The sequence below is a fragment of the Sarcophilus harrisii genome, chromosome 3 (assembly GCF_902635505.1).
Source record: "Sarcophilus harrisii chromosome 3, mSarHar1.11, whole genome shotgun sequence".
NCBI classification, from domain to species: Eukaryota; Metazoa; Chordata; class Mammalia; order Dasyuromorphia; family Dasyuridae; genus Sarcophilus; species Sarcophilus harrisii.
In genome coordinates, this window is record NC_045428.1 from 556,740,613 (window position 1) to 556,766,449 (window position 25,837).

At 47.3% G+C, this 25,837-nt stretch overlaps 1 protein-coding gene across 2 annotated transcripts in view; it reads right to left on the reverse strand.

Annotated features, from left to right (window-relative positions):
• Nucleotides 1-25,211, reverse strand: part of EXTL1 (exostosin like glycosyltransferase 1) — a 29,035-nt gene extending 3,824 nt beyond the window's left edge. For both annotated transcript variants that reach the window (XM_023499844.2, XM_003764961.3), the window contains exons 1-10: nt 23,098-25,211; nt 15,842-15,935; nt 14,812-14,919; nt 11,892-12,011; nt 10,719-10,851; nt 8,983-9,089; nt 6,146-6,241; nt 3,775-3,861; nt 2,702-2,862; nt 412-583 (exon numbers count right to left, since the gene is read on the reverse strand). In XM_023499844.2, coding sequence (XP_023355612.1) covers nt 412-583; nt 2,702-2,862; nt 3,775-3,861; nt 6,146-6,241; nt 8,983-9,089; nt 10,719-10,851; nt 11,892-12,011; nt 14,812-14,919; nt 15,842-15,935; nt 23,098-23,933 — 1,914 coding nt within the window. In that variant the 5' untranslated portion in view covers nt 23,934-25,211. The remainder of the gene's footprint in view (nt 1-411; nt 584-2,701; nt 2,863-3,774; nt 3,862-6,145; nt 6,242-8,982; nt 9,090-10,718; nt 10,852-11,891; nt 12,012-14,811; nt 14,920-15,841; nt 15,936-23,097) is intronic.
• Between the last annotated feature and the right edge of the window lie 626 nt (nt 25,212-25,837).

Below are 25,837 nucleotides of genomic sequence, written 5' to 3' on the forward strand. Positions count from 1 at the left end.
CTTTTAATGAATGTGTACCTCTCCTGCTTTTCCAAACCTTTCTAAAGGGAAGGCCATAATTACCCTCTCTTACTTGGGTTTCCTGACTTTTAAGCTAGGATATTCCTTTTATAGTCTAGTCTAAGGATCCTCAAACTACGGCCCACGGGCCAGATATGGCAGCTGAGGCATTTATCCCCCTCCCCCAGGGCTATGAAGTTTATTTAAAGACCCACAAAACAAAGTTTTTGTTTTTACTATAGTCCGGCCCTCCAACAGTCTGAGGGACAGTGAACTGGCCCCTATTTTAAAAATTTGAGGACCCCTGGTCTAATCTCTAATTCCCTTTTTTAGGTTTCCCCAATTTTTCCCCTTCCACAGTTTTCTCTCCCACCATCAGGGCCCTCAACAGTATCCTCCTCTGTTCCCCACCTTTGGAGAGGGGACCTCCTGGAGCTGCTTCCTCTGTGGTACTTTGATGGGGGGAAGCTTGGTGACTTCAGCCACAAGGAAATTCATCAAGATGTCTTCACAGGCTGAGAGCTCATCCACAAGGTCCCTTAGTGGGGCAGGCAGAGAGTGGGTGAAGAGGTTATGGTAATACCTGAGAAGAAGAGACCAAAGCCATAGTTTCAGAACCATGAGGATTCTTAGAACATGGGATGTCAAAGCTGAAAGGAAGGATGGAATATAGGATGTTATAACTGGGAGGGCCCTTAGAGCCCAGGAGGTCAGAGCTGGGAGGGACCTTAGAACCCAGGAGGTCAGAGCTGGGAGGGCCCTTAGAACCCAGGAGGTCAGAGCTGGGAGGGCCCTTAGAACCCAGGAGGTCAGAGCTGGGAGGGCCCTTAGAACCCGGGATGTCAGAGCTGGGAGGGCCCTTAGAACCAGGAGGTCAGAGCTGGGAGGGCCCTTAGAACCAGGGAGGTCAGAGCTGGGAGGCCCTTAGAACCCAGGAGGTCAGAGCTGGGAGGGCCCTTAGGACCCAGGAGGTCAGAGCTGGGAGGGCCCCTTAGGAGCCAGGAGGTCAGAGCTGGGAGGGACCTTAGAACCCAGGAGGTCAGAGCTGGGAGGGCCCTTAGAACCCAGGAGGTCAGAGCTGGGAGGGCCCTTAGAACCCAGGAGGTCAGAGCTGGGAGGGCCCTTAGAACCCGGGATGTCAGAGCTGGGAGGGCCCTTAGAACTCGGCTCTGGTTCTTAGAGAACCTTAGAGGCCCTTAGAGATTCTCAGTCCATCCTCCTAAACTTCCCAAGTGGGCTATAAGCCGAATTTCTGGATTCTGAAGCCCCAGCCCTTTGAGCATCGTTCCCAGTGCTTCCCCAGCAGTCTCCAGAAGATGTCGCCTCTGAGGACCATCTCTGCAGCCACATAACTGGGCTGTAGCTGGGGCAGGGCCTGGAAGCCTTCCAGCTCGCTGCTTCATTAGGTAAGCTAATGGGATGTGACTCTCAGGGAGTGCCTCACTCTATGCAAACCTGGTATGTAAAACTCCAGATTTATACAAAAGGGAAACTGGGGGCACCTCTTCCCTCTGTGATTCACCACAGAACTCACTTAGACATTGAAAACAGCGTTCAGTTTGCACACAGAGCTCTCTGAGCACTCCCTCCTGCATCAAATAACTGTGGCCTACGGGGAGCAGCTGCAGCTGCTGGAAATATCTTTCTGCCCCCTAAAAGAGCCCCAAAGAACTCTCCCGGGTTCACCTCTGGCACCCTTTCGGTCGGTCACTTAGCCTGGGGCTGGGGTCACACTAGTCGTGCCCTCTGCACCGTCCTCTTCCTCCTCCTCCCCATTCCTTCGTAATCCATTCCTGAGAAAAACCCAATAGTCCAAAAAACAAAACCTTCCTAGCTGAGTGTCTCCATAGCAACTGAGGCAGCAGACAGTCTGAATCCTCTGAAAAACAGGTCGAAAGAATGAGAGCTGGAAGCCACCTTAGAGCAAGCAGCCCAACCCGCTCATTGTGCAGAGGAGGAAACTGAGGCCCAGAATGGAGAGCTATTTGTCCAAGGTCACAATTTAGTAAATATCAGTGACAGGATTCGAATCCATCAGCACTGGAGCCAAAGCCAACACTCTATATTTATCATAAGAACAGAATTGTCTCTCTTGCTCCCTCTTTCTCCTCCTCCTTTTCTTTCTCTGCCTCTGTTTCTCTATCTCTGTCTGTCTCTCTCTCTCTCTGTGTCTCTCTGTCTCTCTCTCTTTGTATCTCTCTCTGCCTCTGTTTCTCTGTCTCTGTCTCTGTCTCTCTCTGTCTCTGTCTCTGTCTCTCTCTGTCTCTCTGTCTCTCTCTGTCTCTCTCTCCCTACTTCCCTCTCTTCCTTTTTCTCTCTCCTTGTCTGCCTCTGTCTTTGTCTTTATCTCTCTATTTCTCTCTCCTCTCTCTCTCTTTTTTTCCCCCATTCACCAAGAGATTTTCATCTCCATTAGTTTTGCCTCTCAGGTCAGAGCTTCTGGCTTCAAATACAAGCACTGCCCCTTCCAACCCCTGGGATCTTGGACAAATTCCTTAATCTCACTAGCCTCAGTTTGCTCATCTATAAAATGACCTCTCCCTTTCAGTTCTGCCATTCTGTTGCACCCAATACTCCACGGTCCTTTGTGGCTCCAAATGCCATGAGCCTGGGATCCCTTAGACTTTATCAGGTCTCACGTGGACGCCCTGGTGCCTCCTGGGAGGCAGCTCCAGAGCCCTGGTGCCTCCTGGGGCAGTACCTGTGGTAGAAAGCAGCCGTGGTGAGGACCACCGAGAACTCATTGGGCCTCTGGTCTGTGTAGCCCCAGGAGCCCTTGGTTTCATCCCAGAAGTGGCTCCAGGTCTGGAAACCCACAATTCGCTCTGGGAAGCTCTTCCACACCACAAAGGCAAAGTCCACCTAGGGGAGGAATTACAGTGAGACTCTCGGAAGGACTTCCCCAACGGGAGCTCCCTGGGAGGTACCAAGGCAGGCAGCAAGAAAAGTAAATTCCCAAAGAACTTTCAGAGCCGTTAATATCAAGTCAAGTCATCAAATATTTATTAAAGCGACTATTATATGCCTGGCACTATGCTAAGCTCTGGGGATCAGGCAAAAAGAAAGAAAGGCAAAAAACAAACAAAACGCCCAAATAATCTCTTCTCTCAAGGAGCTCACAGTCTAATGGAGGAGCCAGCACCCAGGCAATTATGTGCAATCTAGAAGCAGAATGTTTTATAGAGAGTCCAACGTCTCCTTTTCTCGCAATTTTAAACTGAAGAAGCTGATAAATCAGAAACAGTGTTGGAGGCAAGGGAGTAGATTATATGACTTCTTCAGGTCCTTTAGAACTAGGTGCTGTTTGTGAGACCTAGAAGGGATCTTAAACACAGAACTGCAAAGCAGAAGGATTCTTACAACTGAGACTGTCAGAGCCAGGAGAGCCCTTAGAACCCAGGAGGTCAGAGCTGGGAGGGCCCTTAGAATCCAGGAGGTCAGAGCTGGGAGGGTCCTTAGAATATGGAATATCAGAACACTGGATCTTGAAGGGACTTAGGAGCTCCTCATCTAGTCTCTCCCCTTCATCCACCTCCCCCAATCCAGTCCCTCTTACACAGATAACAAGCTGAGGAGCAGAGAAGTAAATCCAATCTCTCAGTGACCAGGGACTGAGCTAAGACTAGGAGCAGATCCCCAGATTTCCTGTCCAATGTTTTCCCTTCTCCATCCCACTGCCTCCCCTCTCTAGCATCCCCTTGCTCCCCAGGGCCACTGAGCACGATGGGGTTGGTAAGTATGACCTGGGGCCCACCAGCCTCTCCTGGACATTACCTCACTGGTTGAAAGGCTGCTGTGGGCATCCAGACTGAGGACGGCATCAGTGCTGATGGTGCCATAAGGGAAGAAGCGGTCACTCTTCTGCAGCAGGAAGAGAACAGCAGTTACTACCCTGTGAGTAGAGGCAGGAGTGGGAAGCTCCCTTAGCAAAACTGATTCCTCTCTGTCCCAGCCCCTTTCTGATCCCCTTCCTTCCCTCCAACGTGATTTGAACAATTTCTGAAAGATACTTTATGGGATCACAGAGCAATAGATTATGGATTCAGAGCTGGGAGGGACCTCAGGGGTCATCAACTCCAATCCCCTCATTTGACAGCTAGGGAAACTGAGGCCTGGGGAAGTTAATAGATTTTCCCAAGATGGAATAGGAAGTAAGCCTCAGAGGTGGAATTCTTCTGATTCCAAATCCAGTATTCTTTTCACGGTACCATAATGCCTCATACATAGGCCATCTCCTCCATTTTTCACGTAGAAAATGCCCAGGCTGGCTAAGGACTTGCTTGAAGTCACACAACTAATATCAGAGCTGGTCCCGGACCCCAGGTATCCCCTGCCAGAGCAGCGCTTTTCCCATGAGGCCGTGCTGTACATATCTCCCAGAATGCTTTGCCATCTCTCTTCCCAGAATTCATACAATCTGTTATTCCCAACACCTTGGACTTCACTAACTCCTCCACCCTAGATTTCTTTAGGCCCAAGTGTGCTCCGTTCAGGTGCCAGGGAACACCAGGTGGGCCCTACAAATAATCTCCTGCTAGTGACACTCCCTGCCTCGTGCTTCTCCCCACTCCAGCCCATCCTTCACTCAACTGTCAAAGGTCTCGATCAAAGATCTGACCGCCCACTCCTAACGGTAAACTTGAGCTGGGCGCTCAAAGTAAACATTGCCTCCAAGATCAATACAAAGTCCTTTTGGTTTGGCTTTTAGCCAACCTGGCTCCTCCCTGCCTTTCCAGTCTTCCTACACCTTCCTCTCCTTCATGGCCTCTGTGATCCGGGGATACTGAGCTCCTGGTGGCTTCTGATGGTGCCTAATGGCTCCTTGTGGCTCCTATGGTTCCCAATGGCTCCTGGTGGCTCCTGATGGTTCCTGAAAGCTTCTGGTGGCTTCTGATGGGTCCTGATGGCTTCTGAGGGCTCCTGGTGACTCCTGATGGGCCCTATTAGCTCCTGTTAGCTCCTGATATTTCCATCTAGCTCTTGGTGGCTCCTATGGTTCCCAACAGCTCCTGGTAACTCCTGGTGGAACCATCTTCTGATGAGTACTGGTGACTCCTTATGGTTCCTAATAGTTCCTGGAAACTTCTGATGGGTCCTGGTGACTCCTGATAACTTCTAAGGGTTCCTGGTGGCTCTTGATGACTTCTGGGGGCTCCTGGCAGCTTCTGGTGGCTCTTGGCAAACCTATCTCCTGACTGGATCTTTTAACTTCACTGTTTCCTTGCCTGAAACGCTTTCCCTCCTCATTTTAGCCTCCTGGATTCCATACTTCTTTCAAGTTTCAACTCAAATGCCGCCTTCTACAGGAAGTTCTCCTAGTGCCTCTCAGTGCTGGTGCCTTCCCTCTGCAAATGCCCCCTCCCCATTTATGCTATAGTTGTTTGTATGTTGTATGGAGACTGAGCTCCAATAAGGCAGGGAAACTTTCTTATTTATTTATTCCCTTAAGGGCTAGTTACAGGCCCACTAAGCCCCTGATGCTTAAGAGATGCTGAATGAATGAATATACTTAGTAGGTACCTAGACAGCTAGTTGACATAATGGATGTCCAGCCTGCAGTCAGGGAGACTCATCTTCCTGAGTTCTAATGCAGCCTCAGACACTTACTAGCTGTGTGACACTGGGCAAGTCATTTCACCCTGTTTGTCTCAATTTCCCCACCTATAAAATGGAATGGAAAAGGAAATGACAAACTGTTCCAGTATCTCTGCCAGAAAAACTCCAAATGGGGTCAGGAAGAGTCAAACATGACTGTAACGACTAAACTACAAAAGTAGGCATCTAGGTGTCATGGAACAGAACCCCAGACCAGAGTCAGGAAGACCTGAATTCAAATCCAGCCTCAGACACTTATTAGTTGGGTGATCCTGGGTAATTTACTTCCTCTGTTGCCTCACTTTCCTAAAGTATAAAATGAGGGATAATAGGAGCACCTCCTTCCCAGGGTTGTTGTGCGAATCAAATGAGATATTTGCAAAGCACTTAGCATAATTATTACTTGGCACACAGTAGGTGCTATCTAAATGCTTTTTCCCTTCCCTGGGCATTAATAGGTATTGAATCAATAAATAAACAAACTGATAAAAGGCAGGAGTTAGAAGGAGAGTCCCCCTTCTAATTCCTTTGTCTTCTATCCCCCTTTTACCTTCGTCCTCCCTTCAATGACCATCAAGGGCACTGTAGTCTGAGGCCACTTCCCCTGGGCTGGAGGAGGACTGTCATTGTTCCAGAGGACCAGAATCTATGAGAGAAAGAAGGATGGTGAGGGGGAGAAAAGGAACTGAGAGTGGGGCAGGAGGAGTTTGGAGCCTCTAAGAGATACGGAAGGCAGATGTTCCCATCTGTTATTATTATTATTATTGAATTATAATAATAATCATCATTATTATTATTATTATTATAGAATGAGTGAGCTTGCTGGTTAGTTGACTCACAAGAGCAGTTCTTTGCCCACTGGCCAAGTCTGCAGCTAACTAGAAATGGATTTGAAATTTGATGATATGATATCTGGAAGCAACTGATACGAATAAACTACTCTTATTTCCACCAGTTGCCCCATTTCTGTTTTCAACCTTATTTCCCCCACTTGCTATTAACAATTTAACTTTTTACATCATCATTTTCTTCCACAGTTGCAGAAACACGGATGTCAGAGCTGGAGGGATCTTGGAATGCAAAATATTAATTTCCAGAAGAAATCCCAGAACATGAAATGTTGGAGTTGAGAGGGACCTAGATAAAGTATTAGTGCTAAAGACCTGGAACACTGGAGTGCTGGAGCTGGAAGGATCTCATCGATAATATTCTGACTCTATAACAGATCTAAAACATGGCACTGAGAAGGCTTTAGGCTATAAAACACTATAGCTAGACTAAATCTAGAACATGGAATATTGGGGTTAGCAGAACCTCAACAATAAAACACTAGTACTAGAACAGATCTAGGACATGGAATACTGTCATCAAAGAGGACCTTAGATCATGAAACACCTTTGTGAGAATGCATCTAGGACATGGACTGTTGGGGATGAGAGGACCTCAATGATAAAATTCTGATGCTATAACAGATCTAGACTATGGATTATTGGCACTGATAAGGACCGAAATTAGATAATAGTGGAGTTGAGAGGGAATTTACAACAAAGGACATTGATTTTCAGAGTGGAAGGAACCATTTAATCCAAATTGTTTCCCTATCTCTTCTCCCATGATGAAAAGCAGAGGTTTTTTCTTTTTCCCCAGAAGGAAGGGTGGAGGAAAGGAGAGGCCCTACTCCACTGAATAAGAGTTGAAATTGAGAACAGAACTGGGATATCCTGAATCTTAGCATCACAAAGTAGCCACGCTGCTTTTACTTATTAAAATCCAATTTTAGTGGGTTAGCGAGGTGGTGCTGTGAATAAAACACTGGTTCTGGAGTCAAGAGGATCTGATTCAAATCTGATCTCAAACACTGTGTGACCCTGGGCAAATCATTTACCCCAAACTGCCTCAAAAACAGACAAATCCTACTTGGCCTTCAAGGCCCAATTCAAATATGTCTTCCAAGAAGACATATCTCTGGAGCCTTTCTCACCAGTCATGTGATCCCTCCTTCTTCTGAATGCCTTTACTGTACCTACCCAAGCCTTGGGATACCCCAGAGTCCCCATTCTACTCTTACTCTTGAGTTTATTCCCTGCTTCCCCAGATAGTAGGTCTCAGCCCCCATTTAGCCCACTGGCTTTAATGCAGGTATGGCCAATCACACTGATTCTATGGGGAGTTACCAACAATAATCCTTTCAGGCTTTATCATCTGCCCTGTTGCCATATCCTCTGGACCCTTGTCTGATCAACTGTATTTCGCATCCTAAAGAGCCCTCTCTCCTAATTAAAACCTAAGTCTCTAGAGAAGAAAGATTCTTTTTTTTTTCTATTTGTTTCTCCAGTGATTAGCACATAGTAAATAAATTAAGAAACAATTTTGCATTTATACTGTTTTATAAACATGTATTCTTTCTAATAGATCATGAGCTCTAGGAGAAAAGTACCTGATTCATCTCTGGCCCTGGACATAATATGTATGTGCCAAAACCTGAATCTATATTCCTAAACCAGACATAGTATTTGCTCCATAGCCATTGGGGAAGGTGGGTCTCTATAATTGCCTTCTCTCCATCAGGTTTCTTACTCCAGTCATTCCAGTCTCATCTGTCCTTTCCCTCCTAAAACTCCTGAGTGGGATATCCCTTTCCAAAGTTGCCAAGCTAATTCCTGCATAAGGGGAAGAACTTGGTGACAAGGTTTTTTTGTAATTATTAAAAAAGATCTTGGGTTCTTAGTGGACTTCATGATTAATGACCAAACAAGGTGACATGATAGCCAATGAAATATTAATAAGAATGAGAGCTGAGAGGGATCTTACAACAAAGAACATCCCTTTTCAGGGCTAGAAGGAACCATTTAGTCTAAATTAATTCCCTATCTTTTCTCCTTTAGTGAGAAGCATGATGAGATATCGAGATACCCCAATGACTCCACTGTATTTTGTTAGATTAAGTTGTGACACGTTTTAGAAGTTGACAAACTGGAATACTTAGAAGAAAGAGAGGTTGTTTCTTTAAAAAAGAAACACTTCCTGACACTTAGAGTTGTCTCTGGGAAGGATGAGAGGAAGTGAGTTCCCTGTCACTGCCCTCTGGGAATGGCAACTGAAGACCAATTGTGGGGGATGACAAAGAAGGAACTCCTGCTCGGGTCCAGGTGAAGGCAAGATGCCCTCCAAGTCCTTTCCAACTCTGACATTCTGGAAGTTAGGAGTGGGTGAAATACTCAGGGGCAAGGGCTGCTTGGAGCTTTAAAGTTTCACCTTCCTCCCCCACCCAGAAGGAGTCAGGACCTCCTTGGGGGTTACGTCTGGGCTCCTCTAAGCTGAGGAAACCACCTGCCTCCTTCCAGCCTCCCTCTCCCCTCCAAGGGCCCGGCTAGGGCAGAGGCAGACCTGAGCACAACGCTGGGAGCCTGCCACCTCCTGGATCAGCTTCAGGGGGGGCTGGTCTAGGGGCCCCACCCAGATCAGGGCACTGAATCTGCCAGAGGGCCGGGAGCCTGTGGAGTGGAATGGAGATGGAGACATGTTGTTAGGGGAAGGGATGGCAGGGCTGGCGGGGAGCAGATGAGGGACCAGAAAGGCAGAGGCGGTTTTCATGGCAATGAGCAGAGAAGCTGATGTCTCTGATCAGCTGAAAAAGTCTCAGAGGGATTTGGGAGGCAGCTCCCTAAGGAAACATTGGGGCATTGAATCAGTAGATTAATTTGGAGGCAGAGTCCTCAGTCTCGATGTGGAGAGGGGGGAGGGAAGAAAGGGTTCAGAGCTCAGAAAAAGTCAAATCTAACCCCATAACATACTCTAAAAAGCCCTGGGAGAACAGAGGGAGAGACCAGGGCTAAATCCTGCTCCAGAAACTTACTGGCTATCGTCATGAACTAACTGCTTCCCTTCTCTGCTCCTCAGCCTCTTTATCAGTGAAATGAGCTGTAACTACTGATGGGGTTATGAGAATCAAGTAGATAGAATGTAAGCATTTTGAAAGTCTTAAATTTCATAAATGTCAGCTATTATTATTATGAAATGACTTGTATAAGGTCACCCAGATTAGATGGTCTTTGTGGGGGGGGGGTGATGGAATGTGTATGTGATTGTGAGTGTGATTGTAAGTGTGATTGTGTGTGTGTGTGTGTGTGTGTGTGTGTGTGTGTGAGTCCTGGGGATTTGACACCAGGTGACTGGCTGTCCCCACAGGAATGGTTTTTCTGGGATTCTGGGTTTCTACAAGGTTTCCTCTATAACATACAGATCAGCATAAAAATAATAATCATATGAGGTCTGTCTTGGTGAGGAAAGCATTTTCTATAATCTCGGGGTCCTATAGAATAATAATAAATATTCCACATTTACACAGCACTCTAAGGTTTTTGTAAAATCATGGTATTTGAGTTTCATAACCAGCCTGTGAGGTGAGAGCCAGGATTAACCTCATTTGATAGATGAGGAAACCAGTTCAGGGAGGGGACTGATCTGTAAGTGCTAGTAAGTGTCTGAAGCAGGATCCAAACTAAGGTATCCCTGACTCCAAGTATATTCATTTAGATAGAAATCTTTATTATTATTATTATTATTGCTATTTCTAGGAAGGTGATTCCTGAGGTAGAAAGAATCATGGAATTTTAGAATTAGAATTGGAAATCATTTTAGAGATCGTCTGGTCCCCAGCTTCTTTAACTATAGTTTGCAACCCGCTATGGGATCTTATAACTGAATATGGGGATTGAGGAAATTATAATTTATTATCCATAAATGTTTGATTTGTTTACCTATTTTATATATCTATATTCCCTGGATCACAGAAAAATTTCCTGGAAGAAAAGGGGTTAAGAGTAGAAAAAAGCTTAAGAAGCCCTGATCTAGTCCAACCTCCCCCAAAAAAATTTTAGATGAGAAAACTGAGCTACAGAAAAGTGTCTTGGCCAAGATCCCCTATAGAGTAATTGGAAGAGTCGGGATTTTGATGTAAGTAATCTGACTCATTAGCCTCTATGCTTTCCCTTTTCCCACCATGGTTTTGGGGTTTGTGAAAGTTGTTGGGACAGGGGAACTGTGGAGTCCTTACATTTGGGTCTAAGTTTCTGATTGGGGCAGGGAGGGTTGACAAGGGTCTAGTGCCAGGGGCAACATACCATGTTGTAAATAGTAGAAGGGGAAGTCTCCCAAATGTGTGGAGAAGGTAGGCAGGGCCAGGAGCCCCCCAGGAGGAGCGTTCCATAACAGCCAGGGCCGGGAGGCTGCTCTAAAGATCCGGTCTCTGATGATCTGTGGAGGAAATCATGAGTACGTTCATCTCTTTAGAACCATTAAGCTTCCAAAGTGCCCCCTTCTAGACCACCCTCTGAGAGGCAGGTGGTGAGCACCAGACCCCTCCTTTTAAACACAAGAAACTGGAACTTCAGAAAGCTTGAGTAATTTTCCCAAAGTAATGCAGCTAGCAATTGTCAGAGTCTGCCTGAGAAAGGATTTTAAATTCTGGCTTTGCTGCTGACCACCCATGGGGTTTTGGGTTCCATTTTTTATTTTTAACTAGATCTGTGATTTTATCAGTAAAGGAATTGGCTAGTGAGAAAACTCTCAGGCCCAGTACAGATGAACGCTACATAGGCTGGATAATCTCAGGGCACCAAGAAGCTATAAGACTTGCCACGTGTCAGAGTCCCATTGCTCTTTTCCCTAAGAAGAGATAACAGATTCAAGGCAATTCTAATAGACTTCTGATGGAGAGAGCCATCTGCATCCAGAAGACTGAATGTGGATCGCAACATCTTATTTTCACCTTTTTTTTTTTGTTGTTGTTGTTATTGCTTTTATTTGCTTTCTTTTTTTCTCATTTTTTCCCCTTTTGATCTGATTTTTCTTATGCAGCATGATAAATGTGGAAATGTTTAGAAAAATTATACATTTAATATATTGATTATTTCCTTCTAGGGGAGAGGGGAGAGGGAAAGGAGGGAGAAAATTTTGGAACAAAAGGTTTTGCAAGGGTGAATGCTGAAAATTATCTTTGCATGTATTTTGAAAAATAAAAAGCTACTATTATTTTTTTTAAAAAGGAGAGACATCAGAGGAAAAAAATTGATCTAAAAGAACAGGTCATTCATTTGTTATGATCATGTTTAAATGATAACTTCTTATAATAACCTAAAGCTGAACATTTTTGAATAATCCCATTGGTGCCCCTGCAGCCTAAGAAGGGGGTGAAATCTGCGTTCCCCCAAACCACTGTCAGGCTAAAACAGGGAGGGCTACAGGACAGGAATCTCCCCCAGTCTGCTCCATCCCCTTCAGGGGCCCGGCCTCACCTCGAGTGTGCTGTGGACAATCTTCTCCACCGAAGAGAAGTAGGCATCCCACAAGAACTGGGTCTGCTGGCGGAGGGCAAGGACCCGGGCCGGGGGCAGCCCCTGGAGGACTGACTTGATCTGAGGGATCACACAGATAAATTCAAGGAAGGACAGGCCGTGATCTAGGTTGGAATCTAGGCCCAGCTCCATCAATGGCACATTGTCACAGTTCCCTGCTCTCTGGTAGGGGGAATGAAGCATCTGGGGACTAGTGCTCACTTGTCTCCACACCCCATGGGCCAACTCCGAGACTCTGCCCTCCCAACTTTCTCCAGCCCATTCTTAGATTCCTTCCGACTCCTGTGCATCGTCTCAGCCAGAACTGGGAAAAACCAGCACATTATATAAATGGCCTTCAGTTTCCATAAGCACGAAATTTACTAATAATTTTAAAGGTTCTTTCCAGCTGTAAAAATCTGTAATATTATAAACAATAACAATGGTTCCCTTTTCTATATAAGCTTAAGGTATGTAAAGTAGTTTCCTTAAAATGCCTCTGGACATAGGGAAGACAAATATTATTATTCCCATTTTACAAATGAGAAAACTGAGAGCCAAAGAGCTAAGTGATTTTCCTAAGATCACACAGCTAGTGAATGTCAGAAGTAGAACCCCAAAGTTCCTGATTCCAGGTCTGTATTCTCTAGTTCAGACAAGCTGTGTTCTAAAGGTCCTCCCAGCTCTGACATTCTTATTCTAAGGGCCCTCCCAGCTCTGACCTCCCGGGTTCTAAGGGCCCTCCCGGCTCTGACCTCCCGGGTTCTAAGGGCCCTCCCGGCTCTGACCTCCTGAGTTCTAAGGGCCCTCCCGGCTCTGACCTCCTGGGTTCTAAGGGCCCTCCCGGCTCTGACCTCCTGGGTTCTAAGGGCCCTCCCGGCTCTGACCTCCTGGGTTCTAAGGGCCCTCCCAGCTCTGACAACCCGGGTTCTAAGGTCTCTCCTAGCTCTAATACTGTGTTCTATGACACTCAGGTCTAGACAGAATTAGTAGGAATGATCTGCTATCTAAATGGTTCCATTTCCAATTCAATCTTCAAAATAATGATCATCTAGGATTCCCTCTTATCCATTCCTTCATGTTCTTCCTCTGGCACACACCACTGAGAAGTAACTTACCACATTAGCTTAGACTTGGAACCTTGGCTCTCATTTACTCCAATTGTCTCACTTCAGAGATGAGGAAACTGTCGATAAGGGGAAGGAAAATGACCTGTCCAGAGTCAAACACATTCCCAGTCCCTAACAGGTGGCCAGTCTAACCAGAGAATCCCTCCTACAACATCCCTTATGGATGCCCTTCCACTTTGGCATGAAGACTGTCAGTGAGGAGAGAAGGGACTGCCTTGGAAAGACCTCCATCCTACTTTGGGGCTGCTCTGAATTTGAGAAATGTTTCAGATTACCTCTCTGTCCCTTCTGCCCCTTGCTCGGGGCTCCTTTTCCATATCATGACCCTTTAAATCTCATGTCTCCTGCTAAGGTTTCTCTAATCTGTAAGTCTGGGCTGAGCATGATCTAGTCCTTCCACCCATCCTCAACTGGCTTGATCTTGTGGCTCTTTCCTTTTCTAGAAATTCTCTAGCTGATCATCACCCTTCCTAAAATGTATTGCCCAGAACTAAACACAGCACAGCCTGATGCAATGGGCCATTGGACCAGGGCCACTGTAGCTCTGCACTTTATGTCTCTCTCATGAAGTCTTGGGGGGCAGTCGAACTGAAGAACTGGAGTTAGGAATACCTGAATTCAACTCCAGCCTCTCACATTTATTAACTGTATGAGTTTGGTCAAGTCACTTTATCTTGTTTGCCTCAGTTTTCTCATCTGTAAAATGAAGTGGAGAAGGAAATGGCAACCATTCTAGTATCTCTGCCAAGAAAACCCCAAATGAGGTCACAAAGAGTCGGACAGGACTGAACAACAACAAAGTCCAACCTCACATTAGCTTTTATTGGCTGCTATATCCCTCAGCAGCTGATTTATATTAACCCTACCACCCACTCAGCCCCCTAGATCTTTTTTAATTGCTCCCTAGTTATACATCTGCCATTTAATTAACATTTACGAATTTTGTTTTGTTTCACGTTTATCCCAGCTAGGTGAATAGAACTGGAATCAGGAGCTCCTAAGTTCAAATGCAGCTTCAGTCACTGGGCAAATCACTTAGATGCTTTCAGCCTCAGTTTCCACCGAAACTGTAAAGTGAGGATAGTAATAGCACCTACTACCTCCCAGGGTTATTGTGAGGATAAAATGAGATACTATTTGTAAGGTTCTTTGGAAACCTTAAAATACCATATAAATGCTAGCTATTATCCTAATTAAATTTAATCGTATCATATCTGACCCCATATTTTAGCCTGTCTCTGTCATCTAGCACATTCCCTCTAATTCTTAAGTAGAGGCAGAGTCAGTACAAGAACCCAGGTGTTCTGATTCCAGGTCAGGCCTCCTTTTGGCTTCTTTATGCCCTCAGGATTCAAGATATCCCACAAGTAGCACTCCTAAGCAGCCTGGGCCAGATTAAACTGTAACTGAGAAATATTCAATAAAATAATAATTTAATACAATATTGAATAATGTTAAGTAAAAGATTTAACTTGTCTAATAAATATTGAATGAAGTAATTAATAAAACACAATAGAACATTGATTTTCTAAATCAATCTGCAGCAGGCAGATTGACCCCATTTTTATTTGGCTTCGCCCCTGGGCTAACTGACTCTGTCTCTGTCCTTTCATGTCCAAGCGTTTGATCCCAGCGGTGCTCTGTGAAAAGGAGGGAACTCCAATAACTGCTGTCCTTAAAAGGTAATTATGGGTCATCGGTCTCCCGTGTCTCTGGGAAAGCAGCCTCTCCTAGCCCTAGTCCGTCCTTACCTGAAGCAGGTGCCTCTCATCAATGATGACGGCTGCGGTACCCCAGTCAATGACCTCAGCGAAGGGGAGCTCCCAGCCCCTACTCAGCAGCACAGGGACACATCCTGCCTGGAAAGGAGAGCAGGAAAGGGGGAGGTCATCAGAGGAGGCCCCCGATTCTTGCACCAGACTCTCCTTCTGTCACTGTGGGTGGGATGGGGCAGCTCATGCAGAGTTCATTGATTGGAGGACAAGTGGGTACTGAGATTCCTGTGGTCTCCTGTAGTTCTAATGCCCCGAGACAAGAGGGAGGGTGGTCAGTGCCTACAGGAGGCCAGTTCTTCCCAGGTATAGCCTCAGCCAGACATGCAAAATACAGATTAAGAGGCACTTAGTGGGCCCCCTTCTAGGAATAAGACTACTCTACACAGTCTAGGGAAGGGGAAAGAACAGAGAGTCTGGCATCTGTATTCTAGCCTGGCCACTAAGTCTGGGGTCTCCGTTCCCCATTTGTTAAAGGCCCGGGTTGGCCTGTATATCTCTAAGTCATGACCTAGTCCGTGCTTGGAGATCTCAGATGACGGGGAACTCGATGCCCCGGCGAAGGCAGCCCTAGCTGTCAGCCATCTTTTTCTGTTGATGGAGTGAGCTCGGAATCTTCCACCCCAGCATCCCCTCCCTGTCTCTGGCCCACCGGGGCTGGACAAAACAGCCCTCCTCCCCTTCCCCTTCAACTCCTTGAGGCCTTTCTTTGGCTGAACTTCCCAAGTCCCCTCGTGCTACCCTCACACAGCATATTTGCCATCCTCTCCTCTGTGCAGCCTGAAACCCTCCCCTCGGAACCCAGCGCTCTGGACGTGCTCTGGCCGAAGCGGGATCGAGTCCCTGAGACCGGACGCCGCTTTTTTAGCCCATAGCACCACAGCTTTGGGAGATACCGGTCACACGCTAGTTCCTACTGAGCACGTGATGCACTAAAGCCTCCATCTCTGGCTGGGGCCAGGGATGGGAAGAGAAGCAGCCAAGCTGGGCAAAGGGAACACTGTGGTACCTTCAGGGCCTGCAGGAGACGGAAGGAGCCCGCGTGGCAGCTCGAGGGGATGAAACAGAAGGTAGAGTTGTGCAGGCCGTTTTGCATCTCAGACCTAAGGGACAGACATTGGGCCTTGCTGAGGTGATCCTTCTCCTCCCCCTCTCCCCAGCCCTGGGGAGACCCCAGCAGAGCCACACACAGAGGACCCTCTGTCTCCCTGAAGCTTGGGAAAGAGCTTGTTGACTTGACCTCTGAACTCTACTCCTCACCCCCCTCCTCACACAGGCCCCCCACCTGAGTAATCAGTCGTGATCCCCAAGTCCAGCCTGAGACTCCCTCACTCCTCAGGGGCCCACACTATGAAAGGCCTTTCTGTGTGCAGGTGGAGGACACACTCCCCTCAGCCCTCGACTATCCCTAACTCCCCCCTCCCCCGGCTCAGCAACCACACAGGAAGCCTGTGTTGCCTACACAGGCCCACTCTGTTCCCTGGGCCACAAGGTACATGTGTGTGTGAGGGGGGCTCGTGCGTCTGTTAAGGGGCAAGCAGCCCCACCCAGAGCCTGCTCTCCCCTGGGCTCAGCATCCCCAACCTAGGACGTCTGAGATGAGCACTTCGATAAGGACACAGGAAAGTCCCAGAGGCACCGGACCCCCTCTGGCCATGGGAACCTCAGAATGGAGGGGCCCGCCTTGGGTTCAGCCGTCCCCAAAGACCCGGGTCCTGCCGACTGAATTCCTTTGGGAGAGTCGCGTTCTCCAACCTTCCCCTGCACAGCTGAGGGTGGAAATCAACCATGAACTCCAAGCTTCTACCTTCTCTCCCAATTTTCCAATAATGATAGAAAGTGACTGTTTTTATACAGCTCTTTAAGGCCTAGAGCATGATATTTTCTCAATACCACTGTGAAGCTGGTATTTCAAGAACCGTTATTCTCGTTTTATAGATGAGGAAACTGAGGTTCAGAGAGAAGTAGTTCAAAATCACACAGCTGGTAAATGCCAGATCAGAGAATTGGGGGTTGGGAGGGATCTTGGAGATTATCTTCTTTTTTCACTTTTTTAAAGCATATTTTTATTTATTTATATTTATATATATATTATATAACTATATTTATATATTTTTCATCTTATAGGGAAGTAGATGCAGTACCAGAGGTTCACTTGCTGGCACATTGCCTAGGATTTGAACCCAGATTCTCTAACTAAAGCCAGTGTTCTTATGCTACAGCAGGAAGAGAGAGGGACGGTACAGAGCCCTCACATCAAAGAGAACAGGGCGTGTGAGAGGTGGAAAAAATGGGTCACCCAACTTCTGGCCCCATGGCTACCAACAGTTCTAGCCCAACCAGCAATGAGCAGGGGAGGGGAGGGGAAGGAGATTTGTGAGGGGAGTGGGGGGCCTCAGGGAAAGAATCTGGTCTTCCAGCCCCACCCTCTGGAGAAAAACCTGTTTTGGCAGCCTTGACTCGGTCCCTTCGGAGGCTGGGTAACAGGAACGGGAGCTTGCTACCAGCTCCTCCCAAGAGCTCTATGACCCACTAAGCCTACGGCTGAGTGCTTGGGCTGGGCTGGGGGAAGAGGAAGGAGAAGGGGACTGGGAATTGGCTCTTTCTCTGCCTAAGCTTATTTACCTGGAGCTCAGAAGAGTTCCGTTCAGAGTATATGATCTTCTCTGTTGATCTCTGTTGCCTCTGGCTTGAGGGAAACTGAGGCAAAGACCACCCATGTCATCATAAAGCTAATCCAAAGCAAAACTAAACTGGGAGGTTTCACTTGAAATTTGGAGGGAAATAAAAGGGTCCTGGCCAAAGGCTGCATCACTGAATTCCTAGTAGAGAACAACTCCTCTGTCACTTTGAGTTTGAGAGAATTATCTGGGGCATTGAAAGGGGACCTGTCTAAGATCATACAGTCAATATGTAAGAGATGGATCTTGAATTCAATTCTACCTCATTCCAATGCTGGCCTTCAATTACTCTATTATAGTGTCATACTTGAAATAAATCTATAACCTTCCCAGGTCTGATCTCCCGGGTTCTAAGGACCCTCCCAGCTCTGATATTGTGTTCTAAGGGCCCTCCCAACTCTGATATTCTGTGTTCTAAGAGCCCTCCCAGCTCTGACCTCCTGGGTTCTAAGGGCCCTCCCAGCTCTGACCTCCTGGGTTCTAAGGGCCCTCCCAGCTCTGACATCTTTCCCTTTGATATTCTTGTAAGCAGGATATACTGCTTGATGCCTTTGGCATTAAAAGATCCGAGTTCAAATCCCATTTTTAAACAGTTTCTACTTGTTTGGGAGGTCATTTAACCTCCCTGGGTCTCAGTTTCCTGATCTCTAAAAGGAAAGGAGGAGACTAAATGGCCTTGAATATCCTTGTCAGCTCTAGACCTATGGTTCTATGTTCTGAAGCCCCTCCCAGTTCTGGACTCTAGATTCTGGGATACCTTTCAGTTCTGACATTGTGACTTCTAGGGGCCCACTAGGTGGCAAAATTAATAGAGATCTGGGCTTGGAGTCAAGAAAATCTGAGTTCAAATCCAGCTTCAGGAATTCAGGAGTTGGCCAAGGCACCCAACCACTGTCTGCCTCAGTTTCCTCAACTGTGAAAAAAGGAATAATAATAGCCCTTACCCCCAAGGTTGTGGGGATCAAATGAAATAAAACTTATAAAGCACTTAGTGCTTGCCACATGGTAGGTGACTAGTAAATGCTTATTTCCTTCTCAACTCTAACATTCTATGTCCTAAGCCTATGTTGTTGACTTTACCCAGAGGGGAACAAACTGATCTAACTTCTTACCCACGGACACTTCAATAACAGCTAAGTTAAATTTGTGGACAGAACTATAACAGGTTAGTAAACACAGCTGAAGCTCTTTGGGAGTGTCCTAACCACTAAACATGATAACCACATTTTGTACCTGAACTCTCCCCCATAACCCCATCTGAGACAGGCAGATACGTGCCCCAGGACAATGACCCTGACTGTTCTTTGGAATGAGTTGGGCAGACTTTCTGGAGGAGGTGGGATTTCAGGAACCACGAACTCCCCTTTCCTCCATCTAGAGGGGATCAGGGCCCTTTAACAGAATCTGATCCTAAATAGCCCCAGAGCCCTGTGGGTACTTGGCCCCATGGCGAATTCCTGGGAGAGAGATGGGGAGCCCAGAATAGCTAGGCTCCATTACTTTGACAGAGAGAGGGGTAGGGAGGACAAGGGAGGGAGGAGAGAGGGAGTACTTGAGGTTTGCCAGGTTCCAGCTGGCCTAGTCCTGGGGGAAAGCCACTATCCCCAGAGTCCTTGAGTGACCCCAGGGAGGCATGAATTTAACCCTTCCCTTACAAGTCAGCCTTTAGGAAGCTCCAAGGACTGACCAGTCAGCCTCCTCCTGCCCCAGCCAGGAATGGTCATCTCTCTCCTCCCAAGTAAAGTGGAGGCTTCTCTCTTTTCTGCAAAAATTACCAGTCTGCAAAGCTCCTCAAGGAAGGAATTCTTTCAAGTCTAACCCTGAGGGTCTTAACTCTTTGTGTTTCACAGACCCCTTTCAGCAATCCAGTGAAGGTTATAGACTCCTTCTCAGCATGATGCTTTTAAATGTTTAAATGTTTAAAATAAAATACAAGGAACATCTAGGTGGCACAGTGAATAGAGAACAGAGCTAGGGTCAGGAGGGCCTGATTTCAAATCCAGCCTCAGACATTTACCAGATGGATGGCCCTGAACAAGTCACTTCACCCTGTTTGCCTCAGTTTCCCCATCTGTAAAATGAGCTGGAAAAAGAAATGGCAAACCACTCCAGTATTTCTGCCAAGAAAACCCCCAAATGGGGTCACAAAGAGTTGGATACAATGCAAAGGACTAAACAAGAATGTTGTTGAGGAACTAGAAAGCATATCAGATGGAGCACCAAGCTGAGTCAGGAAATTCTGAGTTCAAATCTGACTTCAGACACTAGTGGTGTGATCCGGATTGCCTCCAATAAATAAGATGCATGGGATGACAAGAATTATTTTGAAATCCCAAAACCATTTTTAAAGTTTACATTCCAAATTGAGAACTCCTGAATTCCAATCCAAACTTTTCATTTTATAGCAGAGTTCCAGGGAAATTAAGTGATTCACCCATCATTTCACACTTAGGAGTCAGAAGTAGAATCTGAATCCCTTCCTGACTTTAAATAGAGCATTTTATCTAATACTTGAGGCCTGATTTCGCTCTTTTCTTGACTTCTCTAATAACAAACCATTTTGTTTTCCTCCAACTTTTCTGACCATCCCTTCTTGGCCTTTCACTGGGAGGAACATCATAAATGTGAATATTCCTAAGAATCTGTCTGTCCTTGAACTCTCTGTCTTTCGATCTCATACAACCTCAGAGCTGGATGGTGCCCCTTTAGAAAGCACCCCAACAGGAGTCCCTATTTAAAACACATTCAGAAAAATGCTCCTTCAACTTCTCCTTGGAGCCTAATTGCCTTCTTGAGGCAGGCCATACCCCTCTGAGAAAGTTTTAATTGTTAGAAAGTTTTCTTCTAGAACTTAACATCTATTGAACTACTTAGTGTTTAGGGGAGGTGGTGAGGGAAATAGAGGGAGAAAAAAAATTTTGGAACACACGGTGTTGCAAGGGTAAATGTTGAAAACTATTTATATGTATATTTTGAAAATAAAAATCTTTATAAAAAAAGTTTTCTTCCACACATTAAGATCAAAATCTGCCTTTCTATAATTTCTTTTCCTTAGTTCTAGTTCTGCCCTTGAACAAATCCAATCCCCCATATGATGGTCCTACTCAATAGTTTTTCCAACACAGATTATTTTCATTTTAATTGAGCTCCACCATGAATAAAGCTGACTTCCAGCCCTGACCTCTCTCATTTAGCTATAAAAGGGCAAATTATTATCATTACTATTATTCCAGATCCTCATGTTCAGCTGCCTACTGGACAGCTCCACCTAGATATCCCTTGGGCACATTAAATTCAATATGTCCTAAACTGGACTAAATTATCTTTCATTCCCCAAAATAACTTCCTCCTCCTAGCTTTGCTACTCTGGCCATTCTCCCAGGCTCTCACCCTGTCATCTTTGATCGCTTTTGCTTCCTCTTCAGCCCTTATCTGAATCTTCCCTTCTCCAAACTAAGCATTCCCAATTCATTAAACTGATCTTTAAATCGCCTGAACTCACAGCCTCTCACCATCAAAGTTGCCTTGCTTTGAACACTCTTTAGGTTATCATTGTCCTTCTTAAACTGTGTCAAAAACTGAACACAGTACTCCAGATGTTGTTTGATGAGGACAGAGAACAGAGAGACCATCATCTTCCTATTCCTGGAAACCCTACTTCTCCTTACAAAGTCCAAAATTCAAATAACTTTTTTTTTTGACACCTCATCATACTGCTGACTAGTATAGAGCTTGCACTCCATTAAAACTCCCAGATCTATTTAATTTTTCATGTCTTATACTTTTCTGCATCCCCTAGAGGCTGGCAAAGAGCCCGGTACATAATATGTGCTAGGTCAAATCAACAACTCCACATTTTTATAGCCATCTGTAACTTACAAAACATTTTTTCTCACCTTCCTATCGGTGATCCTATCGAATAACACAAATATTATTATCATGCCCATTTTACAAATGAGACAACTGAAAGTAAAGTTTCTTGTCCAGGATCACACAGCTAGAAAGTGTTAGGACAGAAATTCAAGCCTAGATCTCCTGATTCCAAATTTTCTACTCTTCCCATGACACCAGTCCACACTTGTTGACCAGTTGTTGATTTCTGACTGGTTGCCAAGTGATTCTGAGGCTCATAGAATTAAAAAAAAAACTTTAGGAATTGGAAGTGACCCTCTGGTCCAATCTATACCTGAAAAAAAAAGAATACTGTCTATAATAAGTCATCATCCAGTCACTGCTTGGAGACCTCCAATGGAAGGAAAGACTACTTTAGCACTTTCCAAAGCCATTCATTCATTCCTTCAATGAGAACATCTTCCAATTGGCACGTGGAGATCAGTGAAATCAAAGAATCCTCTCTGGAGAGTTATTCAGGTCCTTCTCTGACAGCTGGGACAGGAATGGACTGGATTGGGAAGACCTTTCCCTCCCCTCATCCTTATCTACCCCCAAAGTTGGACTAAGGGTCAGTTCTAGTGGAGAATTTGATGAAGGAAAGGACACTAGGCTTGGGATGAAAGAATTCCAAAGGCCTTGGGTTCAAATTCTTACTCTGCCACATCTGGGCCTTAGTTTCCTAATATATAAAATGAGAGAACTTAATTTAGATTAATATTCTTTCCAGTTAGAAGGAAACACTATTCCTTCCTTAAAATGCTTGGGGATATTTTCATTCCCAAGCATGTTACTTTTGCTTTTCATACTTCACTTTCCTCTGGTGAAGGAAGATGATCCCTGTGGTCATTCTTATACCCCTTGGAGGAGGAAGAGGTCTGCTTGCAGTCCCCCATTCCTCAGTAGGGAGGAGTGGGGACAGGATCTGAATGTCACAGCTTTTGATGCCTAAAAGAGTTCAAGACTAAACATTTTAATCTGAGTTTTCAGAGGCCACCCCACACATTCCTTTGCCTATTTTATATGTGAATCATGAGGAATTGAGGTATTGGCGGCAGAGAAGAGGAGTAGGAATCTAAAGTAGGAATAAAGCAATCATTTCCCTTGTTTTTAAAGTTCAGGGAGGAAAAACTGTAAGCTTTATAAGTTCTCTCTGAGAGAACTATTCATCTTTGTATCTCCCCTAGTTTTTAGCCCTGCGGGCCATAAACAGTGGTGCCTTATTAAATATTTGTTGAATCGAATTGACGGAGAGTCTACAATCTGTTCTTTTGGCCACACCTTTTGAGGTCTCACTGCCTGGACTGAAATTTTCCCTAAACTCTACAAATCATAAGATCATAGAATTGAGAATGGGAAAAAGATTTTGAAGAACCCCTAATTCAGTTATTTTATAGCTGAGAAAATTTAAGCCCAGAGAGGAAACTGATTTGCCCAAAGTCACACACCTAAAAAGTTACCAATTTGGGATTCCACCACTGGTTCCTTGACAAATACAGATTTTGGTGTTCCCCTCTACCCCCCCCCCCATTACTCCCTTATATCCTTCAGTACTGTGTTCGGATTAGTTTCTCTTCTAAGATCCTCTTCTCCTAGTCCCATCTCCCTGCCTCCCTTCAATCTTCCCTTTTTTGTCTGGCTACTCAGCGTCTTCAAGAAGTATGTGGGAGATAAAAGGAGAGGCAGGACTTACTGCTCAATGGTGTGGTCCTGCTTACATGGCCCGTCCCTGTAGCTTTTGATGGTCTCGCCATGGTGATCACTGGGGTTCAAGATAGAATTCTGGTCCTGTTGGATGGAAAAGCCAGTGCCCCACATGTCTAACTGGCCTTCAAAGGCCAAAAGGTCCTCTCCAGGAGGGGGAATAAGATGGACCAGTTGGCTTCGACTCCCACCCCTCTGTGGGTAGCTCTGGGGGAGGAAGGGGAGGGAGACATCAAAGCCAAGCCTGAAGGTCTCTGGTGTGGGGCTGGCTCTGGCCACCATGGCCTGCCCGGGATCAAAGTCCAGACCAGGCCAAGAGTCAGGGTGGAGCTGAAAAATGAGATGATTCCGCCCTCCATTCCACAGCGGGAGCAGCTGGGGATCCAGGGCATCCCCTGGGAGGACAAAAAGGCAAGCTTCCTCAGGGTTGGCTGTGTGGTAGTGGGAGCCCTCAATGGAAGCCAGAACTTTATGATGAAGTTCGGAGATGGGCTGGGTCAGCCCAATGGGGTACACAAACACCTTGAAGTCTTGACTCTGGCACCTGGAAGTATCAAAACATGTCTCCATTAGGCAGCCAAGCTTCTGGCTCCGCCATCGATGGGTGCTACAGGAAGGTGGGCAGGGTTCTTTGCTCAGCTCCTCAGGCCCCACAAAACTCGGTAGAAGTCCCTGATCTAGCCACTGGGGCCAGTTGGTCAGCGTCCTGGGTCTGAGGCCAGGGAGGATGGCAAGCTTTCGGAATCGAGGAGCCCCTAAGAGGAGAAGGAGGAGCCAGGAGGCTGAAAGTATCAGCCAAAGATATTTCCTCCTCCTGGACTGCATATGTCCATTAGATTACCTGAGATCAGGTGGGAAGGTATGCAAGAGGGAGGGACGCTGTGCAGTAAGGGGGTTTCACAGAGGCGAAAAGGTGGAAAGAAAAAAAAAAAAAAAGCAATGTCCATTTAGTTCCCTTCCTCTACCTGAAAGGGCCTGCTCCAATCCAGTCCTCCATCTTTCTCTCCCTGGTCCCTATGGCACAGCACTCTGCTGCCTTGGTCACAGGGATTGAGCCAAATGCCTTTTGTCTCATCTACCTCCCAGGTCCCAGGGCTCCTGCTCCATCTGATGCAGCTCAACTGTTAGCAGGAACCAGGTCAGTGCCGGGGAGAATTACCGGGATGGGCAGAGAGCAGGTCAACAAGTCTTCACTTCATGAGTGAGTATACAAGGGCAACTGCCACAGTTCTCCACTCTCAGAGAATCCAAATAAACGAAAGACTCAGCGATCTGACCCAGCCTCCTCAAGGTGAAGACGAGGGGGCAAAGAGAGAGATTCAGCGGCTTGCCTAGGGTCAAGCAGTAACTTCCTGACTGAGCTGGGACTTTAACCCTTTGATTTCCTTCACTTAGAGAGGTTTCCTTCTATCCCGTGGAGAACTGGAAGTCTCCGCACCAGGGAGCAGAACCCCCTTCCAGAACAGGCTCTACCCGGGACTCCCAAGTCCAGGGCTCTAAGTGGGGGGAAGAGCCCCGGGACTCCCATCGGGGAAGTTTCTGACTTTCTCCTTCCACTCTAGGCAGGCCCTGTCACCTCCGTGACCGTCGGGTCCACGGGGACCTGCCCCAGCAGGAGCGATGCTCTCGCTTCCCCGCGATTCCGGGAATGCCCCGCTTAGGGATGACCCTCTGGCCACGGCCCCGCCACAAAGAAACTATCTCCCGGGGGGGAGGGTGAGTGTCAGTGGCCCCCTCCGCCCGACTGCTCGTACCCCTGCCCTCCAGCCCGGGCCCGGGCCCTTCTTCTTCTTCTCCCTGTCTACAGGGAGCGCCTTCTCTCGCGGCAGCGGGCTGCCTCCCGCCGCCGGAGTTCGCCTCCGCCGCCCCGGTTCTCTCCCGGCAGGTCGGTCACCACCTCCGCTGTCCCTCCGCAGGCTGCCGGAATCTCGGGCTCCCAGGGCCGCCAGATGCTCGCGCTAGAACCCTCCGGAGCCGCTGCCGCCGCCTGCCCGCGTCCAGCTGCCCGCCCGCTGCTCCCCGGCTCCGGCCGCTGCTCGGACGTCTGCTCCGGCTCCCAGCCCCTCCGACCGCCGGGCAGCTGCGCTTCCGTCTAAAACGCACCCCTCTCGGAGCGCCCACCCAGCTCCTCCTGCGCTGCCCTGATTGGGTCTGCATCCAGAGAGGCGGAGCCTCTGAGTAACCCCTTCCCACCCAGTCCCTGACCCCCGGCGGAGAGCGCTGTCCGCCCCGGGCTGCCCACGGACGGCCCGCGCTGCCCACGGACGGCCCGGGATGCCCACGGACGGCCCGGGCTGCCCACGGACGGCCTGCGCTGCCCACAGACGGCCCGGGATGCCCACGGACGGCCCGGGCTGCCCACGGACGGCCTGTGCTCCCCACGGACTGCCCGCGCTGCCCACAGACGGCCTGCGCTGCCCTCGTCCTCGCCCCCGATCCTCCCGGTCTCAGCCTTCCTGCTCGTACGAGCAAAGAACCCAGAGTGGAAGAGACTTTAGGGATGACATCAGATGCTCATTTTGTGAAGGAGGAAACTGGGGTTCAATGAGTTTAACAGTCTTTGCCGCGCGTCTTCCTCGAGACCCCGCGCAGCCCATCCCCTCTGCCCCTGGTTGGAATTCTTATGTCTCTCAAATACCGAGCTCAGGCTCAGGGCCAATAGGTTTCTCCTCTGATTTCCCCTCTTGCCAGCTGTTAGTGTCCTCCAAATCACTGTTTTCACACACACA